Below are 23,963 nucleotides of genomic sequence, written 5' to 3' on the forward strand. Positions count from 1 at the left end.
TGCTAAATGCAGCCACAGCCTGGCTTTCATCGAAGCATTGTCTTTTTATGCACTGCCCAGAATTGCAGGGCATTATTTTGTCTGTTCAAATGACATAGTCTGGAAGTCCACTCATCTGTTCATTCTTACCCCCAGCTCTCTTTCAGCATCCCCTTCCCTGTCTTCTGGCAACTACAGCTGCCTACATCAGTCTTTCAGCTCATCTGGGCAGTGGTTTAATTATTAAGATGTTCTTGAACATCAGTGCCTGGTACTACTCCCTGGACGTGGAGTGAAGCATTAGCTTTTGCAACTTTGAAAACTTCTACCTTTTTAACACTTTCTGTAAACAACCTCATCCTAAGCATCATTTACTTTTGCAAGTTGCCTGATTATTTTAAAGTTGTTAGGATAACTGTTTCAAATTGATATGAGGTACATTCCTGGTTGGAGGGGAGATGCCATTTATGGCTTGGCATGTGTGTCAGATATTTCAGATTTCAAATTAAGTTGTTTTTATATGACACGGCTGCCTTCCATAACACAGGCTGGATTGACGCTTCTAATGCATCCTTTCCAAGTCCATGCACCATACTCTTGTAATGCAGCACTGTAATCTATTCAGTCTCTTGTGGTTCTGTCCCCTGTGAACTCGTACCAACTCCATCCCCTGTTTTGTCACTTTTAAAAGTAGTTTTTTATGTTCCTGGCTTGGTCTTGAAACACTAGAAGTTAAAAGATCAGCACCATGCTCAGGTGTTTATGGAAAATCTTCTCTCTCAACCCCACCTGCATGGCTACATAGTCAGAGGGAGGAAAATTGGCTGGTTTGGATGCAAGTCAGTTGTATGCGAAGCAAATAAAAGGAAGAATATGTTTATCACTTGTGAAAATGCCCCAGGCTCATTGTTTAGTAAAAACATCTGGTCACTCTGCATAGGTGATCAAAACAGCAAACGAAGTTAAGTTGCAAGAAACTTCCCGATGGAAAGTACCATTGAAAACATTACAATTTCTGCTATGTGAGCCAGTGGCAGATCACCAATTTAAAAGTCAAATACATTTTTAAGAATTCAATCCCATACATATACTTACGTGTCTTTGTGTGTGCATGTGTGCGCATGTATGTAACAAATAGGACAGATTCAGAGAGTGAGCAATTAGAATGTTTAGAGTTAAGGAGAAGCTTTGTTATGAATAAAATCTGAAAGGATTTGGATAACAGTCCAGAAGTTTAGACAGAGGGCAACCAAAATTGTACTAGGGCAGAGTCTTCCAGAGTCTGGTTCAGAAAGGGGTATGGGGGCGTCTGAAGGGCAGCTTAGCTAATGTGGTGTGTGGATGAAAAAAAATGTAGGTTAATGATTTGTTGAACTATTACAAACCCAAACATCAGTTCAAAAGGACCAGCCTGGTAATTACTGTTTTCCCAAAAGAAACTTGTAGATTGTGAACAAAACAATTTAAACTTGAAACTTCAGCTTAACGGGACTGCATTTTTCTTGTAAAACCATTCCCATGGAAATTTCCTAATGATTTCCTTTTGAAATGGTTTTGTTTAGAAAGGAAATACAAGCAATATGTAGAGTGGTATTTATCTCTTTATAACACTGCAGCAAATGAACACTTAAACTAAAAAGGCAATGCATTGTAAAGGGAAAAAGGACTCTTGCTGCTCTTGTGTGCACAGTTACACGGTGGAACTCACTGCCATGTGACAGCAGTGCCAAGAGCTCAGTGGGACTCAGGAAAGGGTTGGACATTTCTTGTTATTAAGATGCCAGCTGGCTCCCTGGTACTGCTGTCGTGATAACCACCACGGTATAGGGAAACACATGTAATGTCTCTTTCCCTGTGGTTTGTAGGCCACCAAATATCAGCTTGCAAATATTTAAAATGTTAGTCTTAATCTGTTTGAGCTGTGTTCATACCTAAAAAAGATGGCAATATTTTCTGGACTTCACGGTCATTTTAAATTTCTTGGTGATTTCACATTGGTCTCAGGGAGAATAGATACCTCTGCAGCATTAATCTTGTGTCATGTTTTCCTTTTTTACAAATGAGGTTTTTTTCCCAGCTGGCAGAGAGCAGTCCAAGCCGCAGAATCCAGAAACAGACTGTCCCAGAGCTTGTGCCCGTTCCCATCAGGGAAGGGCCTGCCACAGAGCTGGGATCTAGTTTCAAACTCCTGCACAATTTGTGGTTATTTAGAGCCAACATTTTGGTTTAGGCTGGTCTCTAAATATTTGTTGTATGGTTTTATTTATAAGAATAATGACTCTATGTTTATGGGCTACAGCATATAATGCATCTAATGCCTGGTCTCTTATTTTTTTTAGCTTTCCCTAACTTTCAAGTGCATTTCCACTCTTTAATTTTACACAAACTCTTGGACATTGGCCAGACAAATTCTTTGTAGTCTGTACAGTTCAGGATCTTGGCCAGATTAAAGTTGTCATCAATTTCACCTCCCTCTTCTTTTAATAACATCCCACTTTCTCCCTAGTACTTCTCATGTTTTTAAAGGTTGCTGTTCTCTGTTCTTCTGCATTTTTGTGAATATTATGCTCTTGCATTTTATCTCCTGATTTAACTGACTCTTATTTTCCTGCATGCTCTTCTTAAGCCCTTTACCATTTTAAGTAGGGGCTTTCTGAATATTTGCTACTGAGCGGTCTTTTTGTGAGGCTGTGCTGGTGGTTCCTTGACCTAAGGCAATGCTGACTGATAGCTGCAGGGGCTCTCCTCAGGGAATTTTAGGAATGTCTTGGTTTCTTCTATACTGAAATTTCAAATAGCATTTTCCTCAAAGCTAGACTGAGATACTGAAGACCCAAGCTATTTTTTTGCTTTCCGGAAGACAATAATACAACATCAAACACCGAGTTCAAGTTTTGCTACTTCAGCGGGGTTTGTTCTACTGAAATATGATTGCCGGAAGCCTCTGCTGGGGAATGGTTATGCTTATAAAATACTTTTAGAGCAAACAAGTTACCTCAATCCAGAGATGGGAGGGTTTGTAGAACAGGATTTTGGTTGACATCCATTTGATGGGATATTTTTAGTTGTGATGGATAGTCTAAAGCACAGACTGAGTTGCAGGCAGTTTTCCTGAGAGAATATGGTAGGATTGGGTATGAAGTTTACAAAGAAATCCTATGCTGTGACACTACTCAGAACTCTCTTGGTCACCTAGCTTACACTTCTGTAATGAGAATTTGTATTTGCCAAGGATGACTTCAGAGCCCAGCAGCCAGCATCTCCTTTTTTAGCTGATGCAGCTTGAAACTGGAGCTGGTCTCTTGAATGTCTGGTCCTAAACTGTATGTTGGCAACATGTGTAAGTTTTCTTTTTCTCAGTATTCTTGAAAAATACAATAGATTGAGACAAAAAAATCATGTTAAAGTTCAACTGTGGCTGATATTCTTTCTCCTGGCTGGAGCAAGAGTTAACTTTTGAGGGCAAACCCCCAGGGCTAAGTATACTAGTAAACTCCAGCTGCTTTGTACTTCTTTGCCAATACTGAGAAGCCATAAACCCAATTTAACTTGCTGGTTAAACCAGGTTTACAGCTGTTTTGCATTGCTGGAGTGGAGCAGAGCAGCTGGAGCATACCAGTGAATCAGGGTGATTTTTTTTTTTTTCTTTGCTGGGTCCTGTGTCCCTTTGAGTCTTACATGGAATAAGCCAAGGCAGAGGCAGTCAGTTCTTGGCAGTGCACAGTCAAGTTGATGCAAGACTTGCATTTAGAGCCAAAGCCACTGTGTTTTTTTGTCTTTGTGTTTGCTTTTATGTTCTCCTACCACTTGTTTGCCATGGGGATATAGCTGTGTAATAATTCCATGTCATACTGGCCTTATACGCAGTCTTGTTTTGGTGAGGGCAGCCATCAGCTTGAGTGTATTTTACAAACTTTGCTGGCTCAAGTAATCTTATGAAAACACCTTACAAAACTAATTCAGGAGGATGAAGAAGTCTTTGAGGTTAAAGTGCCAGAGAAATTCTTCACTTCAGAATCAGCTTGTCTCTCATTGATTTCACTTGTGATGGTATCAGGTCTCTCTTTTTGTCTATGCAACATTTTCCCATCTATACAATGTTTTCTAGTTTTGTCTTTTTAAGTCTTGCTGATATTAATGGCATTTTATTCTGCTGTGGTTTCATAAAAGGGTCTTAGGCTGGAAATTAACTACTTGAATGCTTCTTTTGGCTGTCTCAGATTGCAATGCAGCATGAGTATAGAAGTTCTTGGTTAGGACGATCTTGTACTGTCTCCATATCAGTAAATCCTGATATTGGTTGCAACTTGTAATCACTAATGTAATAATAATAAATATTATTGGGGATAGACTAGGTGATCTCTAAAAAGTCCCTTCCAGTCCAAACTGTTCTGTGACTCTTGTCAGTAATAGACAAGTTACAAATTCTAGCTGTATGTAGTTGATAATGGGCCTAATGCTGGAAGAAGGCGTGATTAATATAGTAGGGTTTGTGAATGAAGGGAAAACAGTTCAGGGGGACAAGACAATACATAAAAACATCTGCAGAATTATCTTTGTGTTATTTGTTGTGTGCAGCGTATGCACGTGGTTACAATCACGTGGGAAGTGTTTAGAAACCTTTGCCTACAGCAGGAGCAATTGCTGGATCCGCTGTGTAAAATGCAACCATGCTGATCTGACTAGCTGTGTAGAACTCCAGCCTGCTTCTCTGCTGCTCCTGCTCTCTTTGCCACAACTGGACTTCTTGTCTAATTCTGAAGTTACTGAGGTCTTTGGTTTAGCTTCTGACCAAGTATTAGCTATCGGAGTAAAACAGTTGTATACCTGAAGTAGTTGCACCAGCAGCCAGATGAACTTCCACTCTTCCAAACCATTCAGACTTCATGAGTTTCTGCTCTTTCCCTTTTGTAGGGCTGTGACATTTTGTTTCTCGGTTCCAGTAGTGTCACACTGCTATATGCATGGTTCCTATGCCACTGATTTTGTGGGGTGGCAGTAGCCAGTTTCAAAATTAGAAATATAAAAAGAACTGTGAGATCTGTCTGCAACCAGCAGCAAAAGCAAAGTGTCTGCTCTGTTAATTTCAGCTGAGTTCACTGCGGGGGGGAAGAGTGATGTCTCCCAAATTTTCTCTGCCCATTCATGTCCAGGATTTTGTACCTTCTTTGTAGTCTGCAGATCCTGATTGCCAGCCAATCGGCTGCAGGGCAGAGGGAAGGACCACCTGTTGCACTAAATGTTCACAAACTTTGCAAACAAAAATAAACAGTTAAAAAAAAAAAACCTAACAGCTTGTAACAGCTGCCACATTCCACTTGAGAGAAATCTTTATGCTAATGGAATCTGACAGGATCTACATTAGACATCTACAAATATGCAAATAAAAGAAAAAAAAAAGAAAAAAGAAAGAATAAGTTTTTTGTGCTCCTCTGGGTAGGTGGTGTTTTATGTACATAAGGGTTTTGTCACTGTTCTCACTCCTGTAGTTTACATTCTTTGATACCTTGGAGTAAAACATTTGAGTGTATAAGCTGCATGATATGGCCACGGACTAAACTGAGTCCTTTCTTTTTGTTTTATTGGTTAAATAAGGGGAGCTGCATCCCTGCTGTGCTCCAGCTGCAGAGAAAATTCTGCTGAAGTTCCATGTATGAAATTGCTTAGGAAATTAATATCTTTTAATGTCTTGCATACCAGTTTGCCTCTTGTACCAGACTGATGAAAAAGCAGGGAATGTACATGAGGAATACTAGGCAGCTGAGCTGTAGAAAGAAGTTAGGCAGTAGCAGCTCACTGTTTTGTGTAAAAGGGCTCTGATCCCAGGACATGTGTTGGTGCAGGAAGCCAATTGGGGTTATTTTCCATCATCTTGGGGCACTCAGTGGGGCTGCTGACCTCAGAGTCACCATCCTTGTGAGAATGGTGTTTTCCTGCTGATCTGCCAACAAGAAGCCTGGGAATTTGTGGATCAAAAGAAATTATGAGCTGAGGATTTCCAGGGTGATCTGAAGATAGTAGAAATGGGAGAAGGATTAAGGAAAAAAAAAATATCTGAACTAGTTCAATGTTCCTCTGTAATCTCGGCAATGGCCATGGTATCCCTGGAAGCTCTGAAAGTGACCCTGTGGTCTTGTTGGTAGGCTCAAAGGTTGCTGAAAGTGCTGAGAAATTTCCTCTGCTCCAGGTCCAACACTTACACTGCAGCAGCTGGGTACATGGTCAGTGTGGTAAGAAGGGATGGGAGGAAGACATCCAACAGCGTGGTAGAAAGGGAACAACCTTTTTGCACAGTGGCAGTGAAAGAGAGCTACGCTTCAGGCCTCAGAGGCTTTTTTTTTTGCACATTGAACCCGTGGGTCTTCTCCATGAACTTGTCAGTAGTGTCACATTAGATAGTTTCGAGCTACTTGAAATACAAAGCTTGCAAGAGCCTGTCTGTTTTTGACAGATCAGGCCAAGTCCCATGGTCAAAACAACTTGGTCGGCCTGTTTGTCCAGCAAGCTGCCTGTAATAAGGGACAGTATTTTAGGAACTTTTCTCTGGATTGTCTCTGGGGAGAGCATATTAGTTTGGAGGAGTTGAGCATTGGCATTCCCCTGTGGTCACTGGGTCCTTCACACAGACCAAAATGGCTGTGTTTTCTTCTGGCTACACACCACTCCACAGAACAGCAGAAATAATCGGTGGAAACATCAGAAAAAAAGAACATAAGGAATGAGCAAGAGTGGAAATGGATGATTTTAGAAGAGATGCGCAAGGGGAAAATTAAAGAGGCAGAGCGATACAAACTGTGCAGTCAGCAGGAGCTTTGGACATGTTCACCTCGATAGCTATGGTGCAGCAGGAAGGGCCCTTCAAGCAGGCGGGTGAGGGGAAGGACCTTGTAGAGAAAAGTAGCGAAGATCAGAAAGTGCAAGTCCATGGGTGCCTGTAAAAGCAATGAGGAATGTTTTGACCTGGGACTGTCTCAACTGAAAGTCCAGTGGAATACTGTAGGTTTAGAAACCTTGGTTGTAACTACTCCAGCTTTTGCTAGTTGCCAGCAATGGATGAGTTTGGCTTTGGAGTGTCCTTTCTCAAGGACTGTACTCTACCCTAGCAAAAGAAAACCATGAAACTGTTTTAATTGCTACTTGCCTAACACATGCCAAAAGTGGCATGGATTGCAACCTAACATGGCACCAGAGAACCAGCATTCCTAGGGTGGTCGTCTGAGAAGGTCTCCTAACTCTGAAAGGAGGCCACTGCATGGGGGAGATCCTGCATGTCCCTGTGGCTGGACCTTGAACTCGGCATGTAGGCTTTTGTACAAGGCACCCCTTTAAGGAAAGGCAAATAATCTTATCTTGTCACTTTGGAGCTAGAAGAAATGGTAGGAAGCTTATCCCCTGCAGAAATATTTCTTTTTGTCCTTCACTCAGACACAGTATGTAGTGCCAGCTGCACTCTGCACCTCCAGGTGTTCACAGGCATGTTCTATTTTGTCAGAGCTTCAGGAGCTATTCCCTAATCCTCCTTTGCTTCCACCAACTTAAAGTAGAAGTAAAGTCTTTGAGTTTAGCAAAGTTGTACCCCACTGAAGCTGGTGGATGAAGAAAACCAAGCTTCCAGTTCAAATGCTGGAAGAAAACTCAGATCTTCTTCCTGTCTTGTTTCATTGTGAGCAAATATGTGCAGCAAAGTGGCTTGAGCTGTGCTAGCCACCACAATTAATTACTACATATTGAGACTGGTTCACCCTGTACCCCTCTGTATGTTGCTCACTCAGATGTTGACACCTGTCTCTTAATTCAGAATCCTAACACATGTAGAGAACTCTAGTTAAGAGTCACAGAGTGTTATAGAGCTGGATGTCATTAGGGATGATTTTCATATGTCAGATGCACTTAACTTCCCCTGAACTTCCTGGGTCTGGAATGAAGTCAGTGTCTCCAACTGGATGACACCATTCAGGAGGGCTTAGCTCGGGAAAGGCTGAAGAAAACACAAAACCCACCTCAATGCCTACCGAGACTGAACTAAGAGCGGCAACGCTAGTGACTCTCCCTCTCCCAGTTCCAAAATTGGAGGAAGGAGAGGTACTTGCTGTTCTGTGCACTAATTTGGGGGTAATTATAGATCATAGTTCGGGGCACAAAATAATAATCCTTGGAATTAAAAAAGTTATTTTCTCCTCTGTGTGGTACTGCATGGTTGGGTAGATACTGGCTTATCAGTAATTAGTGAATTCCTTTTGCAATTTTTGATTTGTACCAGAATGGCAAATTATATCCAGGGTTATGGCTCTCCTTCCACTTCCATCATTGTCAAAAAAGCCCTCCAAAAGTCTGTGAAGTCAGTGGAATGATATCGGCACAAAATCAGTGAAGGGGCCTTAAGCTACTGATACTTAATTTTCTGCAGCATGCAATTCCAGTCAATTCCCAAGGCTCCAGCCATGTACCCAGTTTGAAAGGCTGTCCAGGGAATGCTGGAATGATGCGGGGACAGCACCTAGCCAAGTGCCATCTGTTGGCCATTTACCGTACTGCTTCAGAGGGTGCCCGGAGCTGCCGAGTGCTTGAACCAGTCTCTTTAGGTTCAAATCTGCAGTTTAGTACCTCGTTTTGGGAGGAGGACTCCATAATGGAAGCTTTTCCCTAGGCTCTCTTCAGACTCCCAGTGTAGTTTACTTTCTCAGGACCTCAGAAAACATGTAAGACTTTTGGTTAATGGTTCAGCACATGAGTAGATATACAAAAAGGTCTTACTGTGATTTATGAAGCATACTCTTGCTTTTGGTTGAAGGATAAAGTGATTAACCAGCACTACGAAAGCAAATGTCCTAACTGTCATGACCCCTACTCAGGCTTACCTGCTCCAACCCTTTGAGGTGGAATAATTTGAGCTAGAGGAAGCAGATAATTATTACTTTGCTGGGCTCCTGAAACAGGGAGCAAATGTCTCAGCCCCTCTGTACTCTCAGATTGATTCTCTGTCTTGTGGTCACAGAACCCCAGCAGGTTATCTCCTATTATATTGAATCAGCTTGTGTCTAGGATATCAGTTCGAGGTGTAGTACTGGTCTCCATGTAACAATCCTCTCTTGGTAGGTTTGAGACACTCCTTTAGAGAGATGGACCTGTTATTGCTTCAGCCCAACTTGGAAGTCAGTGGGAGACATAAAGGACTCCGTATTCAAAATGGATTGGGAGCAATACATACCGAACCTTTCTAATGTCTTACAGAATTTCTACATTGTACTGGCAGATTGTCTGAATCGTTGGCAAAGTTTACTGAAAATGTCCTTCGAGCACAATGTCCACTATCCAATGACACATCACCTAGGGTTCTTGCGGAACATAAATGCTTCCTGATGGCACTTGGGGCTGGAAGTTTCTCATATACTATTGGCCAAACAGTTTATGTCCATGCCACTGCAGCAGTATGAATTTTCCAGAAATGTTTCCATGTGGCAGGAGGTAGGGCTGGGATCTGCAGGTGGCATCTTCCAGCCTCTTCTTAGCTATAGTCCTCTGCACTGATGTGCAAGCTGCTCCAGGAGACAGTGTCTCTTGGAAACACTGTAAATCAGAGACTTAGCCTGCATGACCCCAGGGCTATTAAAGAGTTTCTGGCATTTGCTTGGTATGGAAGGAATTTTAGCTTGGGTGATTTAATCACATTTTTTAACACAGATTGTTACTTTTTGTCTCCTTAAGTTTCCCCTGCAGACAGAGGTATCTCTTTCTTTCTCAAAATGTAGAGAATACATATAAATAGCTGTTTTAATCCTTCACTGGGATGCTTGTAGCTATGTGATCAATGAGGACACGAAAGTATTGTTTTTGTACCTTCTTCAAAATCCACAGAGCTCTTAATGAGCCATTTGATGGAGTGCTTCACACCACTTTATTCCTCTGTCAATCATCCATTTGATACTAGTGCCAATTTTTTAAAAATCAGGTTCAAAACATAAACACATTGCTTTGCTGAATGTATTGTGAATTATTTTGATGTAATGGGAGTGTGCACCCTGTTGCAAAATAATACTGCTCTTTGCAAAATTCCACCATAGCCCTATTGTATGAGAACTAGGACCATATCTACATCATACCTATCTAATGCATACATGAGAGATTTTTGCAGAGAAATGGCCATCTGACTCAACATGCCAACCTGGACTTTTAAACTAGTCCAACCTTACTTGTTTGTTTGCTTATTTTTTGAGCAAGCCGCTGCCTTCTCCCCCATAGAGGTGGTTGTCTTGTGTGGTCTTTTCTGCAGTTCGCTTCAATTGCTTTCCTTGGTAACATATTCCATATGTTTACTATCTCCATTTTTTGTCCTTCAGTAGCCTAGAGCATTTTCCTCACCAAAAGCTGCACAATTATTTTCCCAGGAAACATCACTGTTCCAAAAAAGATATTATAGGAGCATATAAAACACATTTCCAAAATGGTGCTGCCAAATAGCAAAATAAAAAAAATGCTCATTATTTTTGATGACAAGAATATTAAAAAGAAAAAAAACGCGTTGTTTAAAAATAACCAACTCTTCAATAGTAATGTGGGAGTATATTCAATTAAATGGAATGTAGTTTTCCAGTGAGCCCATCTAATCTTGGACTGAAACTATGGGTTGAATTATTTTTTTTCATTTCTATTTTTTTAATCTATATTTTGTACTCCATTCCCAGCATTGTTCCTTACTATTTATATTTTATGTTGAGGGTTCTTTTTTCAGCTGTTTCTAAAACTTTACAAAAATGCCAGATGTCATGTTGGAAACCCAAAGCCCCAAATCAGGCCATAAATCACAACAATCCATAAATATATATGTGTTTATATATATATAAGGCCATTGTACTGTTTTTTAGCACCTTCCCTTGTTGGCTTTCCTATTCCCTCCCTTTACCACTCACAGCAGGTTGAACTGAAGTGTCTTACCTGGCATGTTTACTTTGCAGACTCAGAGCAGAGCACTGGGTCAGACACAGAGGTGCTGGCAGAAAGGACATCCTGCTCATTTGGGTCCCATTCTGACCTTACATCTGGTGGCTCAGGCCCTCAGCCTCCTCCACCTTCATCCATGGAAGAAATCCAGGTAGAGCTGCAGTGTGCTGACCTCTGGAAAAGATTTCATGATATTGGGACAGAGATGATCATCACAAAAGCAGGCAGGTAAGATATCTCTGGCTTTCTCTCTAGTTAAAACAAAAAAATCATAACAAAACAAATTAATTTTTTTAAGAACGAACCCCTTTTTTTCTTCTTGGTAAGCCAAAGGAATAAATCTGCAGGAAAAATTAAATGCCTGTCAGTTTCACAGCTGTATCTCCTATTAGCTTTCTTAAGACAGGTAAAGTTGTTTCATATTACTGCTTGAATCAGCGACTCCAAAGGAGAACTGGCAGCTGCAGGAAACTGAGGATAGTCTTTCCTCTGAGCAAATAAATCGGGAAATGATCATTGTACTGTTGGCTGTACGGAATTTAAGATGAGTTATGAATTTTGGGGTGAGCCATTTGAGTTTCCTTTCAAGTTCTTATAGCGCTTCAGGAGCCAGTTGATTTAATCTCAAATACAGTGAAATTCAAACTCACCTTTGCACCAAATGAATGTCTTCCTGCAGTTCTAAATAGACAAAATGATAATGACTTCCTGTATAAAAAAAATGTGCAGGCTGAATGTTTCCCTCTGCTGTTGCAACTAGTATCATGTCAGCCGAGGTTAGGAAGAGCCACTAATAAGCCGTTTTTTTAAAAAAATTAAAACTCACCCTGCCATGCTGTTAGCCAGGGGTAAGATCTTTATTGCTGTCTCCTGTTAAAAAACGGCTAGAAGTCTGCTTGCCAAAACACAACTGGAAGCTAGTTGTAAATTTCTAGACCCCTCAAACCAGGATTTTTAGCCACGTTTGCCTTAACGACATGTTCCTTACTCCCACCTTACTACTGGTGTTTGAATTCCCATGAATCAGCACCATGGACAGAGCCGGCGACGGGCAACGAACCACGTGACCACCCAGGAGCTGTTCTGCCCCCCCGCAGAAGGAAATTTTTTCCCAAGTTTTTTGGGGAAAAACCAGCGTGCTCTAGTCTTTATAACTTTGCTGCATGCCTGGGCTCTCAGAATTTGCCAGAACAGCTAGACTTGTTGTTTAACGTTCTTGTGAAGTGAGCACTATTGCTCTGTAGCCCCAGGAAGTCCAGATAATTTGAGGAAAATTGTACCGGACAAACAACCCAGATAATCCCTGAAGAGGATTATCAGAATGACATTAGCTCCCAGTTTTAGATGTACAATCTCATTGGCACAGGAAGCATCTTGCATCAGCACAGAGTGGGCTGCTAGTTTTGCCCTTCTTTCTCAAATGGAAGAGGTAAAGTAACAGGAATGATAATGCTTGCTATTATGCAACAGCTTTTCTCTGGAGATGTCAAAGCAGATGCAGAGAAAACTATGATTATCCTCTTTTCATAAGGGGTGAAATTGAGACCTAAACAGATTAACTGATCTGTTCAGCATCTTTAAATATGACACTGGCAGAACAAAGTTCCTTGCTTCTGATTTTGCTGTCCTGGTGCCTGGGCTATGCTGTCTCAGAAAATAAAGATAATATATTGTTACCTGTTGGATTAACTATAATTAATTCTCTTATGATACATGGAATGGATACACTTAACTGCAGCACAAGTATCTCAAAGCCCACCAACACCAGTGTACACTAAAATGCCCAGAGCTTAGTAGTATGAAGACGATCTCAGCAGCTCACATATTTCTGAATGAAGTAGCTGACTTTGCTGGGATCTTAAAAAGCCATACCCTGATTACAGTTTTTTTTAAAAAAAAGTCACCCAAAAAGTTACAATATCAATGCCACTGCAATTTTGCAAACAGTTCAACACAACTTCTCACGAAAACCTTGGCAGCATTGGTAGGGGTCCTGGAGAAGGAAGTGTTCATGGAGAAAAACACAGTGAAATATTCTGGGGAAATAAAACCTCTCAGGTTAAACATTTTTTCTTTCAGAAAGGATGTGTCTGTGCTGGGTGAGAGCAGAGTCTAGCAGTCCTGTTTCTCCATATGGGATGCATGATATATAAGGCATCCCATAGATTAGGTTGTATGATTTCTGGCAAAAATAGCAGAACTGGCATTATGTCCTGAAGATTTCCTATTACTTATTGAAATTGAGAGATGCACAGTGTAATCTGCAACTTCTTCCTTTCCAGGGGAAGATTTTGCTGCTCTTGTTGCTTTCTGTTTGGAAACCCTGTTTGAGTTCTGTAAGACCTTCTTGTTTTGAAAGCCCTTATAATTACAGACTCAGTTGCCTGTAACTACAGCTGCTCCTTAATTTTCTGTGACTAGTAAGGCACTGCTTGGTTCCTGCCTGACCCCACAATGTCTTTCTGCTCTTGCTGTGTAATGCTAGTTTCTAACCTACGTTCTCATTTCAAACATATTTCTGGAGCTATATCCTGCCTGTGTCAGGCCTACTACACTTTTTAACTTTCAGACTCCCACTCCCATTTAATTCTGCTTTGTTTTTTCTTTTTTTTGATGCTGTATTTATAGATGTCTTTTTTATCTCTTTCCATAAACCCACTTAAGTCCTCTTAGAACTTTTCCTTTCTTCCTTTCCATCAGAATATTATTATTCAGAATTTAATAGGAAGCTTATAATAAGACTCCTTTGTTCTTTGTGCAAAAGATGTAAATAGCTTTGTCAGCTGCAGCGCATTCAATCTGCAATCACCTCTATCTCCTTTTTTCTTTGAAAGGGAACCTTAGACTCTATGCAAAATGAATTCAACTTAAGCCCCAGGCCATACTGATTTAAGCAACTAGTCCTAAAACCATCTTTAACTCTTCATCTCTACTCTCCTTCACTAATGGTGATCACGCATGTATCCTGGCAACATCAGCAGAGGAATCTGAATCCCTCCCCGCCTCCCTACAATCCCTAGCTAAAGTCCATGGTCACCTGAGCTGCAGGGGTAACCGTTAATTAACTGCTGCACAGAAATGCTGCCCAAAGGGGAAAGCAATATGCACCTATTATTGGGGTGATACACTATGAAGAGTGCTTGGAGTCCTGCTCTGGAAGGGAAGCGTAGCCTACTGTTCATGGAGGCGGCTATCCAAGTGCGACCACACAGTGGGGAGGTGTTCCTCTGCAGACCCACGTTCTACCTGTCACAGAGCCAGGATCTCATTTCAACAATGAGGGAAATGATCTCACCTGTCATATCCTGGTTAATCACATCTGTACTGCGGGATGGCTCAAACCTAAGTGCTGAGGCTGGGCTCAGAAATAGGAGTGGAAAAGCTAGCAGTGAGTGGAACAGGTGACCTTGTTCTCTCCTGACTCCTCTGTGCCTCCTGATAGGTTAAATGGTATTTTGTCTGGAGTTTCTTTGCCTCCCTGAAACCATGATTCAGAGTTGTTTGAAACATGTACTTGAGGCTGTTACCAAATGGTTTTTTTTCTTTCCGGTGGAAGGAAGGAAGGGCCCCACGGTGCTTTTCAGTTAGAGACAGCAGCAGGGATTTTGTTGCGAAGCTCTGTTGATGCTGAAGGGGCCCATGGAGTGAACTTCTCAGAGCAAGGACTGGCAGGTTACAGCTACCAAACTGCTGCCCAGAGGTCCTGGCCCAGTGGGCTTTCTCCACCTTCCAGAAAAATGTCCCCTTTGGGAGCTACTGAGAAGATCTGCTGGGCTCCCTCTCCCTCATAAGCAATAAATCCTTTTGCTCCCAAACCCTCCCCTCAGCCTTTCCTCTCAACACAAACATCCCCTCTACATGATCCCATGCTGCACAGGGAAACAGAAAGGCATTCCTGTCTCCTTTCCCTTGCCTTGCCTTTCCTTCCCTTCTCTTCCCTCACTTTCACTCGTCACAGGTTAGTTTTTATAAAGAAATATACATTTGGCACCAGTCTTAAATGCAAGGAAATACGAGGTATAAAATGGCAAGGATAACTTCAGGCTGCCCTGTAAACTCGTGCACATTGTAAACACTGTGCACACTTAATCTGCAAACCTAAATCTGTTTATTTTGCAGAGTTTCTCAGATTTTTTTATGACTGGGAAATAACTACTCTGCTTGTTACTGTCAATAGACAAATTCTTTTCTACAATTGAAGAGTACAGCCTTTCATTTTTGGGTTTGCATTTAGCAGATGTCACCCTTAAGCAAATTTAATCTTATTTAAGTTGTTGTTTACACAGTGTATGAATCATTACACTAAACAGTCATGACAACTGTACAGTAAATTGTGTCAGTCCTTTTAAATTCTCATCTGACTTCACTAAGATGTCTGTACAGGATTATTTCCAATGTCTGAAGGGCTTCAGGAATTGCATTTGTGTTTTGAGACAACCTGCCAGGTACTTTTAATTTCTTACCCCCTAATGGGGAATTGCCATCTCTAACATTAAGCTGTGAAAGAGGGAATGAATTTATGTTGGAAAGGATCTTTGGAGGTCATCTGGCCCATGCTCTGATGAAGACAGATCCAACTTGACTCAAGCTTCACATGTGCTGGTTTGAGGGGCAGGGATAAGAGTTGGCACCTTGAGACCCCTGTGGGTTAGAAACTGAAGCTTTATGCTATTGGAGAAAAAAAAAAATCCAGTTTGGGGATATACCTGTGATCCTCCTTCTTTGAACAATTTTCACAAAGGAAAATTGAGCTGTATTTTTGTGTTAAATTAAAATTTTAAACAACAACAACAAAAAATAATGCTGGCTGCCACAATCCAACTACTTCTTTCTATTGCTGAAAGTTCCCAAACATGGTTCTTAATATCAGTACACTACTGTGCTAGCAAACACTATTTTAATCAAGTTTGAGATCTTTATATATCATTAATTTTCTTCACATTCAGAGTTTCATAAACCTCATTCTTGTTATGGAAGGAGACAGGAACTGAGTAAACTGAGGCACATGATTGTTACAAAAATGCTTTTTAAAACACTTCTAAGTAGTCATATAATAATTGTAATAACTTATTTTGTATAACATCATATTTCCCCTAAAAGGGTACTGTGTGTAAGTTCACGTTCTAAGTTTAGGAAGACTCTTTTCCTGCTGAGTGGTAAAGCTAACATATAAATAACTTGATCATCCCAAACTACTGCTGATATAAAACCTCCTCATGAAATATATCAGGTGTCATCACGTGTTCCCTATGAAAACAGACAGCCTTCATGTCTCTAGCTGTTGACTATAAAGCTAGCTGCTATCTTTCTAGATGAAAGGTTCTCGTATTCAAATGGCCTGAATTCCTTCCAAACCTTTGAGCCTCCTATTTTCTATAGGGCTGGTGCCTCTGGGGGGGCAAGAGGAAACACGGAGCACAAGGAATTAACCCGGATTACACCCGAGTACATCCCTAAGTCGCCACTGTTTGCCTCTGCATTTTCCGCTTTCCACGCAGCAGTACTGCTGGAGACCTGCTGTGACAGTTCCAGGCCACATCCTTATGGCAAAGAAACCTGAGTTACTTTTACACCCACAGAAAAGAAAAACAGTCATAATTTACAAAACTTTAAAAGTACACTTAAACCTTAGAGAAAGCAGTGGGATCAGTGGAGCTCTCCCTGATCATTTTAGAGATTAGCCTCTAAGCCTGTTGAATGGTCTGCGGTAATCTTTTACAAGGTATTTCATAAGCAAACAACCCCACAGGCTATACTGCAACTTTACACGGGGCTGCAGATTTGGAGAGAGCTTCTTGGGACACACGGCATTCAATTTTCCCAATAGAGTGTGTGGAGTTAGACCCAAAGAGACTCAGGTTTAATCCTGGGTTTCTCATCAACCCTCTGAAACATGACCTACCTCTTAAGCTGCTCCCAAGCCACCTCTCTCCAATTAAGGAGAGCTGGACTGTAAAATGCCACATCCTGTACCCATTTGGCTCGGCAGATTTAATGAGCCGTTGTGGTAGAAACAAGGTAATGCCCTCAAGCCACCGAAGACTAATCCATTATTCCTTTTTTTCCCCCCAAATGATTCAGCTAGCAAACTCACACCATCAGTTGCACAAATCTGCTCTCTTCTTGAAGGGATTCTGCAGACAATTTTTCTGACAGTTTTATGTCTCTCATAACTCGGGTTAGCTGTGCTCCACTGGCTGTGGGGTGGTGCTCTCCCCGCCCCCCAGGATAAATGCCCTTTTCCAAGGCAGATGCAGTTACTAATAGTTCAGAACTTTCCTTCTCAGTGGCCTGAAATGGAAGAGCTATGGGTAGGGCAAAGGCTGAGCACCAAACTCCTCCTTCCCACCCTCTTCTGCAAGTGGGTGTATGTGGCCTGGATGGGAAAGAGTGAAATAGCTTCTCCTGGTCACACCCCTTCAGTGCAAAGTTTGAGACATGTTTGGAGATGCTGACATAAACTTTTCTGTTTTCTTCCTCCTTCAGGCTGTGTCCACTGGTAGTACTTTAAGAAACAGAAATGTTGGGAGGAGATCGAAAACTTCTTCTCTGACGTTTCACTGCTCCTCACTAAATAGAAAGGAAAGAGCCACGATGGTTTCTAGGGATGGCCCCTAGACGCAGTGGACAAACACTTCTTATATGCTTTTCCACGATTTTGGCATTGTGATTTTAAATTCCCCTTTAATATCCTCCTTCCATCCAAACCACCCTCATTCCACAAGGATATATCTACGTATCAGAGGAGCAGAATGTAACTTTGTACGAACACCCAGTACTTCCAGAGTTTCTCCTACCAAAGCTCTGTATGTTCTGGGCAGAAGTCATGCAATTGAGTAACAACATCCCGTACGACTTCAGCTCAAGGTTTTCTCCAATAAGGGCTGAGAAGCCACTCAAGTAGAGCTTGGGTTTGAGTTAACAGTCAGTGAAACAACACAGGATTTCTCTCAGGGCTCTGCTGCTCATTTCCTTTTGCACTACACCCAGTTTTGCTCCTCAGATTTTATGAGGACATTAAAATACTGCATTAGTTGCAAATATGATATGGCATAAACAATTCAGTCAGTGTGCTGTTTGAGGGAAGTATAGAATGGCAGTTGGACTACTGGCAACCAGAAAATTTTTAAGAAGGAGAAATTATGCCATAGCCACAGCAACACTGACATCCTTTGAGGTTAAATTGTTCTGAGCTGTTCTCTTCTGAAATAATTGCCTAGCTACAAACACATCCAGAACAGTGACTAGCGCACAGCAGAGCTACACCTGTGCTCAGACAAGAAAAGAAAGGCTGCGAATTGATTCTTGCTGGTGTAGAGTTTCATAACTTGCCTATCAGGAGAAAATGCTTAAGACAGATCTGGATCATATGATGTAGAAAAGATGACACTTATTAAAAAGACTGTATGAAATACTACCAGGACTTCAAGGAAACCATGACAATAATGCCAGTGTTTCTGTTAAATGTGAAATATATGCCTAATAAGCAGATTAATTTGAGGGACACTTTTTCTTAAATAACTATAAAAATGTGAGTGAGAGGACCTTTCAGGATGATGGATTTGCTTTGAATATTACTCCAGTGCTATCAAACTCTATACTGAAATGTGATTTTCTCAAAGAGAACTAAAGCGATCCTGTGTTCAATGGAAAAACTGAGAGAATTATAGATGGATGGTCAGCAGGAAAAACAGCAGGAAGAAGGTTCTCATTCTAGAAATGCCTAGAGAGGACAATTTGTCTGGACCACAGCAGAAATGTCTGCTCAGAGCTATGAACAGACATGCTTGACTGGGAATGTTTTATTGTTACCCACAGGCGGCTATCCTGCTACCCTTTTTCTTAAGTGGGAAAAATTTGAAGAGTCAAACCACTGCCAGCACGGTCTTTGCTACCCACACTAAGCCCAGAGGAGTCATGCCAAGAACTGGGCCGTGTAAAGCAGTGTGCTCCTCGTGTCAGTGAGAGGTCTAAGGAGCCCCTTCGCCTCCCTTATTCACCATTTTCTTCCTGATTTCTACTCTTTTCCTAGGAGAATGTTTCCAGCCATGAGAGTGAAAATTACAGGCTTGGATCCTCACCAGCAGTATTACATTGCCATGGACATTGTGCCTGTGGATAACAAGCGATACAGGTAAGCTTTTTAGGTGCAGAGGTAGGAACCTTGTGATAACTTACTGTCAATGGACATGCTGTTATACACCATTGCAAAGGTATGCTCGAGGAGACCGTGTTGATTTACACTAACATAGCTGATTTGACCAGAATCGTAAGACACAAACCCAGAGGTTTAATATACTCTCTTGCACTTTTGGATTTAACTCTTGCTCTTTTCAAATAGCAGTTTTTAATCAGGGAGATCCCTGGCATGCATTTCACAATCGACACAATTAGCAACAACTGTCTGAGGAAACTGGTAACTGGGGTTATCAATGGGGAGTCTGAAGCCTCTAAAGCTACTTCAGTGAGAAAGGAATGGGCAAGTAGCAGCTGAGCTAAGATGGGCACCTCAGGTCTGGCCTGAACTGCACTGGGTGATTTTTGTTTTAAAAGCCTTCACTACCCAGTACAGCAGCCACAGGGGAAATGGCCTCTGACCTACAGTGTGGAGCCATTGAGAAACCTTTTGGTGAATCTCCACCACTGAGCTGAAAGACAGGAAGAAGAGATTTCTCTAATATTAATGGGCTTCTGATCCTAAAAAGTACTCTGGAAAATGCATGGTCCTCCGCATCCCAGAAAACTATCCAGACAGAGGTGATTTATCTATACTTGTTAAAAGATTCCTGAGAGCAAATAGTCTTTCCCCCAAATAGTCTTGACTGCACCACATTCCAAGGATTCAAGAATTGATCCTCTGCTTGAAATGCTAAATATTACATTTTTGCTCTCAGATTGTGCAGTGTTTCTCAGAAAAATACTTTTCCTGGGAAGCATCAAGGTAGTGTCTGATACTCAGCTTGTTTTTCCCCTTTCTTTGAGTGTGGTTCTGACAGCATTAACATTGAAAATAAATATATTGTCTTACATTTTTTTTCTGTCCTTGTTAACTTGTGCAGCCACATAGAGCAAAGTAGCACTGGAAGGAACAGACTCTTTTTTTTTTTTTTTTGTTTTGCATTTCTTGTGAAAATACAGGAAACGAGTCACTGTAGGTAAGGACTGAAACAGCTTAGCAGAGCTGAGTAGAGACCCAATGAGGGGCAGAACTCAGAGGTGTCAGCAGGACTGTTTGTGAAATGCCTTCAGCTGAAGGAGCCACAGGACAGAAAGAAAAAAAAGTGTCTAGGCAAAGCTACGGTAAAGAAATTTATGGCATGTATAAGATGGCTAGATCAGAACACAAAAGATCACAGAAGACCAGAAACACAAACATTATTTGTTCCTCTAATCCCAACATTTGTAATACTCTACAGAATTTCCTATTTTACAACATTTCAAACCAGAAATTCTGTTTTATCAATTGTTCTAGTGGTATCCATTGGATTTTGCCCTTTCTGGGTGAAGACACATGTGTTTTGCACAGTCCGGCATGGCAGCCAGTGCAGATTTCCAGAAATCACAGGGTATTTATTAATATTTGCAGAGAGGTCTTTGTTTAACCATATTTCCTAGCCTCTTACTCTGGCTGAGAGAGGGTTAAGGAGTTGAGAAGGCACATGTGGCAGAGTTTTACAGGGAAAATAACTGCAAAGGTGGTTTTAATAAGGAATCAAGTCTGAACAAGTGGCTCAGGGGTAATCTGGCTTTCATTTAGAAGGTAGGAGGTTGCAATAAAGCACATTCTCCCCTGACTGCAAATGAGAGCTTGGGGTGTGTGTGGTAGGGTGGCAGGGGAGGGGGAGCCCTGGAAGTGTTCCTCCAGTGAGTGAGTGACAACTTCTCTTAGCCATCTCCCCTTCCTCTTCAGGTATGTTTATCACAGCTCCAAGTGGATGGTGGCTGGCAATGCTGACTCCCCAGTGCCGCCGAGGGTTTACATCCACCCCGACTCGCTGGCTTCTGGAGACACTTGGATGAGGCAGGTGGTCAGTTTTGACAAGCTCAAGCTGACCAACAACGAGCTTGATGATCAAGGCCACGTAAGTTAGAAGCTAATCCTTGTGCCTGCTGCCCCAGCCTCACTCCTCTCAGACTTGAAAGGGTGCTGCTGCTGCTTCGGTGCTCCTGCTGGGCACACGTATCTGTAGCCACCCTCCAGAATTATGGAGCTCTTTTCCCCACTTCAGTGCTTTTCCTCAAAATGTTGCCTGACCCTATAGAGCAATAAAGCCCCTTTCTCTCTGCACATAGCACAAACTTCTTCTCTTACATACTTGTAAGAAAAGGGTAATTTTCTTCATATTAGCCCTTACTCCATCCCTGCTTCCTTGTACATCTGGATGTAGGGTAGAATATTTGAAAAAAAAAAAATCCTTTTCCTTCCCCATTTGTTTTCTCTTCAGATAATCTTACATTCAATGCATAAGTACCAGCCCCGTGTCCATGTCATCCGCAAGGATTTCAGCAGTGATCTTTCTCCTACAAAGCCAGTTCCTTCAGGGGATGGGGTGAAAACCTTCAACTTCCCTGAGACTGTCTTCACCACAGTGACAGCCTACCAAAATCAACAGGTAAAGCTGCATGCCTCAGGCTCCTTTTGGGTTGGGTGTTCATATAAATATGTGTGCTCTTCATGTTTGAAACATTAACTTCTCTAAGAAACGTGTAGAGTGTACACTTTACAGGCTCGCTGTTTTTTTTCTGCACAGAATGAAAATGCTTGCTATGGCATAATGTGTAGACATGAGGTATCTAGCCAGAAAACCACCTTGCAGATAAGATGCCTGCAGTTTTTATTGTAAATAGGTGAGATCAACCATAAATCGAAGTATTATGTTCACATTTTCTTGCTGTCTTAAGGTACAAACTACAGTGTCTTGTCCCCACTGTAATTTTAAGGCAATACAACTAGTCCAGATCTGTTACCTCACAGAGAAAACACATGGTTGTGGGTTTTTTTAGCAGTGAAGGAAAAAATTTGAGAGAAGCACAATCTCATCAGTTTGCTGACAAAAGAAGCCTTTGAACATGAGCAGCAGCAGTCCCTATTGCATATGAACTGAAACACTCATGCATAATTCACGTTTTATTCAGATCTTGCACAATTCCCAGTGGAGAGAGTGTTACTATTGACTCCAGATATAAGGAAAATATGTTGCCACAGTGGGATCCTATCTGTAGAGATCTTGACTACTGAGCTTTTTTTACTAATCTGTCCTTTTTTTTAAACTAGACTTCATGGCACTAAGAAACATAATTTCAGTGCGCACTAGTGTTTGACTACAGAATTCCCTGTCTATCCCTATTTTCCCCAAAGTTATGATATCTTTAAGAAGAACTTAATTACTAGGAAAACGTGAGCATTCGAGAATGTAAAAGTATTTGAGACACCAGCAAAGAAAGGAGATTTGGACAGGCCTCGCTGTGGCTTACACATGTGTGTGCTCCTCCTTCAGTGGCCAGTGAAAGACGACGTCCTAGTCTTTGAGGAGGTGGCCTGCTTCATCGCTTCTGCAGGCGTGTTCGTTGCACACGTTGAGAGCTCCTTATATCCACCCATTCCCTTTGTACTCTCCTTATGTATCGCTCATCTGCCAGCTACCTCTGCCCCAGGGATTCCCATTAGCCTTCCGACCACCTCTGTCATGCTTTGGGCTCAGCGTGCTCCTCTTCTCTTGTTCGTGTATACATACTCCCTGTTTTATTCTCAGGTGAGAGGCACTGTGCACATCCCATTTCCCTTTCCTGTCAATCTCCTTACTGGGTTGAGGGTTGTGATGGCATTAAAAGGGCTGTGTAAGGTAATTTTTTCCCAGCCATGTGAAACAATCTCAGTTGGTGAAGCTTTTTGCTGTGTTAATAGTGTGTCCACTTAGAGATACTGTTATAAGCTAGAATGAGGGTCCAAACTAGCTTAAAAGAAAAATCTGTTATCAAGCCTGTTAGGGAAACAGGTTATACAGTTTTCTGCCATAAATTGCAGAGGGGTCTTGGATCAGAAGTGGTGAAGTAAATATTTTTTCCAGGACACCATCTGTGCTTCTGGAGAATGACTTTATGAACTCAGTGGATGCCATTTTATTTGGTATTCTTGGACTGAGAGACAGACCCATGTCAAGTCAGCTGAGGGCAGATTGTAATATTTAGCCAATTTGTAACAACTGTGAATTGTAAAAATTTAGTGAATTGTTATAGAGGGTTTTTTTGTGACATGTAAGAGAGAGCACATGTGCTTACAGTGCTCTCATGACTGCTTCTGGATACTCACTCCTAATTTTTTCTTTGTCTGATACGCTTGAATTGACTTAAATTGGGATCCAAAATGGATCAACCATTCCAGGAGGAAAAAATACTACAACACAATGGTGGGTTTGCTGTCATTGCAGCATTTGAAATTTCCTGCTCCCCTTGCCCAAACGAATGTACTCCACAAACGTTTAACTGTAGACCAGACGTGGAAAGAGGATAGAAAAGGGAAAAAAAATGACAGGAAAGAAGCCTGTCAGTCTTCCCTAATGACCAGAACTATAATTACGCAGGTAAGGGAGGTGCTAAGGGAGGGATCTCTGTCAGGCACTGGCTCTGTAAGCCACCTCACCGTAAAGAAGCACTGAAATTTCTTCCTGTCTCTCTGAATTGCAAGCATTCGGGTGTTTTGTGCACATCCCCCCCCCGATTGGGGGGTGGATTTTTATAATACAAATAAAGGAGATTCTGATGGGTTGGAGAAACCTTTTCATTAAAAATAAATTTAAATCCCCTGAATCTGCCTGCATGCCCTCCAGTGGCTGTAAAACTTTGCCTTACCAGGAGAAGCATCTCTGGAAACAATTGTAAAATGTTAGCAAATCCACCACAGGGATTCCCTCTGCTGTAATTCCATCCTCCACAGAACATATCTGTCTCTGTACACACAAGTCCCAGGACAGCTGCAAAGTCAGGCTAGCGGAAATTAAGTTCACAAATTAAGCTTCTGCAAAAATAGGAGCTGCATTCCAGATCTG

At 41.7% G+C, this 23,963-nt stretch overlaps 1 protein-coding gene across 1 annotated transcript in view; it reads left to right on the plus strand.

The window, feature by feature from the left end:
- TBX15 (T-box transcription factor 15) overlaps window positions 1-23,963 on the plus strand; it is a 97,900-nt gene that overhangs the window by 48,275 nt on the left and 25,662 nt on the right. Inside the window, exons 2-5 of the mRNA XM_049824562.1 lie at window positions 10,932-11,145; window positions 18,950-19,051; window positions 20,828-20,999; window positions 21,363-21,530. Of these exons, the coding sequence (XP_049680519.1) occupies window positions 10,932-11,145; window positions 18,950-19,051; window positions 20,828-20,999; window positions 21,363-21,530 (656 nt within the window). The remainder of the gene's footprint in view (window positions 1-10,931; window positions 11,146-18,949; window positions 19,052-20,827; window positions 21,000-21,362; window positions 21,531-23,963) is intronic.

The sequence above is a fragment of the Accipiter gentilis genome, chromosome 21 (assembly GCF_929443795.1).
Source record: "Accipiter gentilis chromosome 21, bAccGen1.1, whole genome shotgun sequence".
Lineage (NCBI taxonomy): Eukaryota > Metazoa > Chordata > Aves > Accipitriformes > Accipitridae > Astur > Astur gentilis.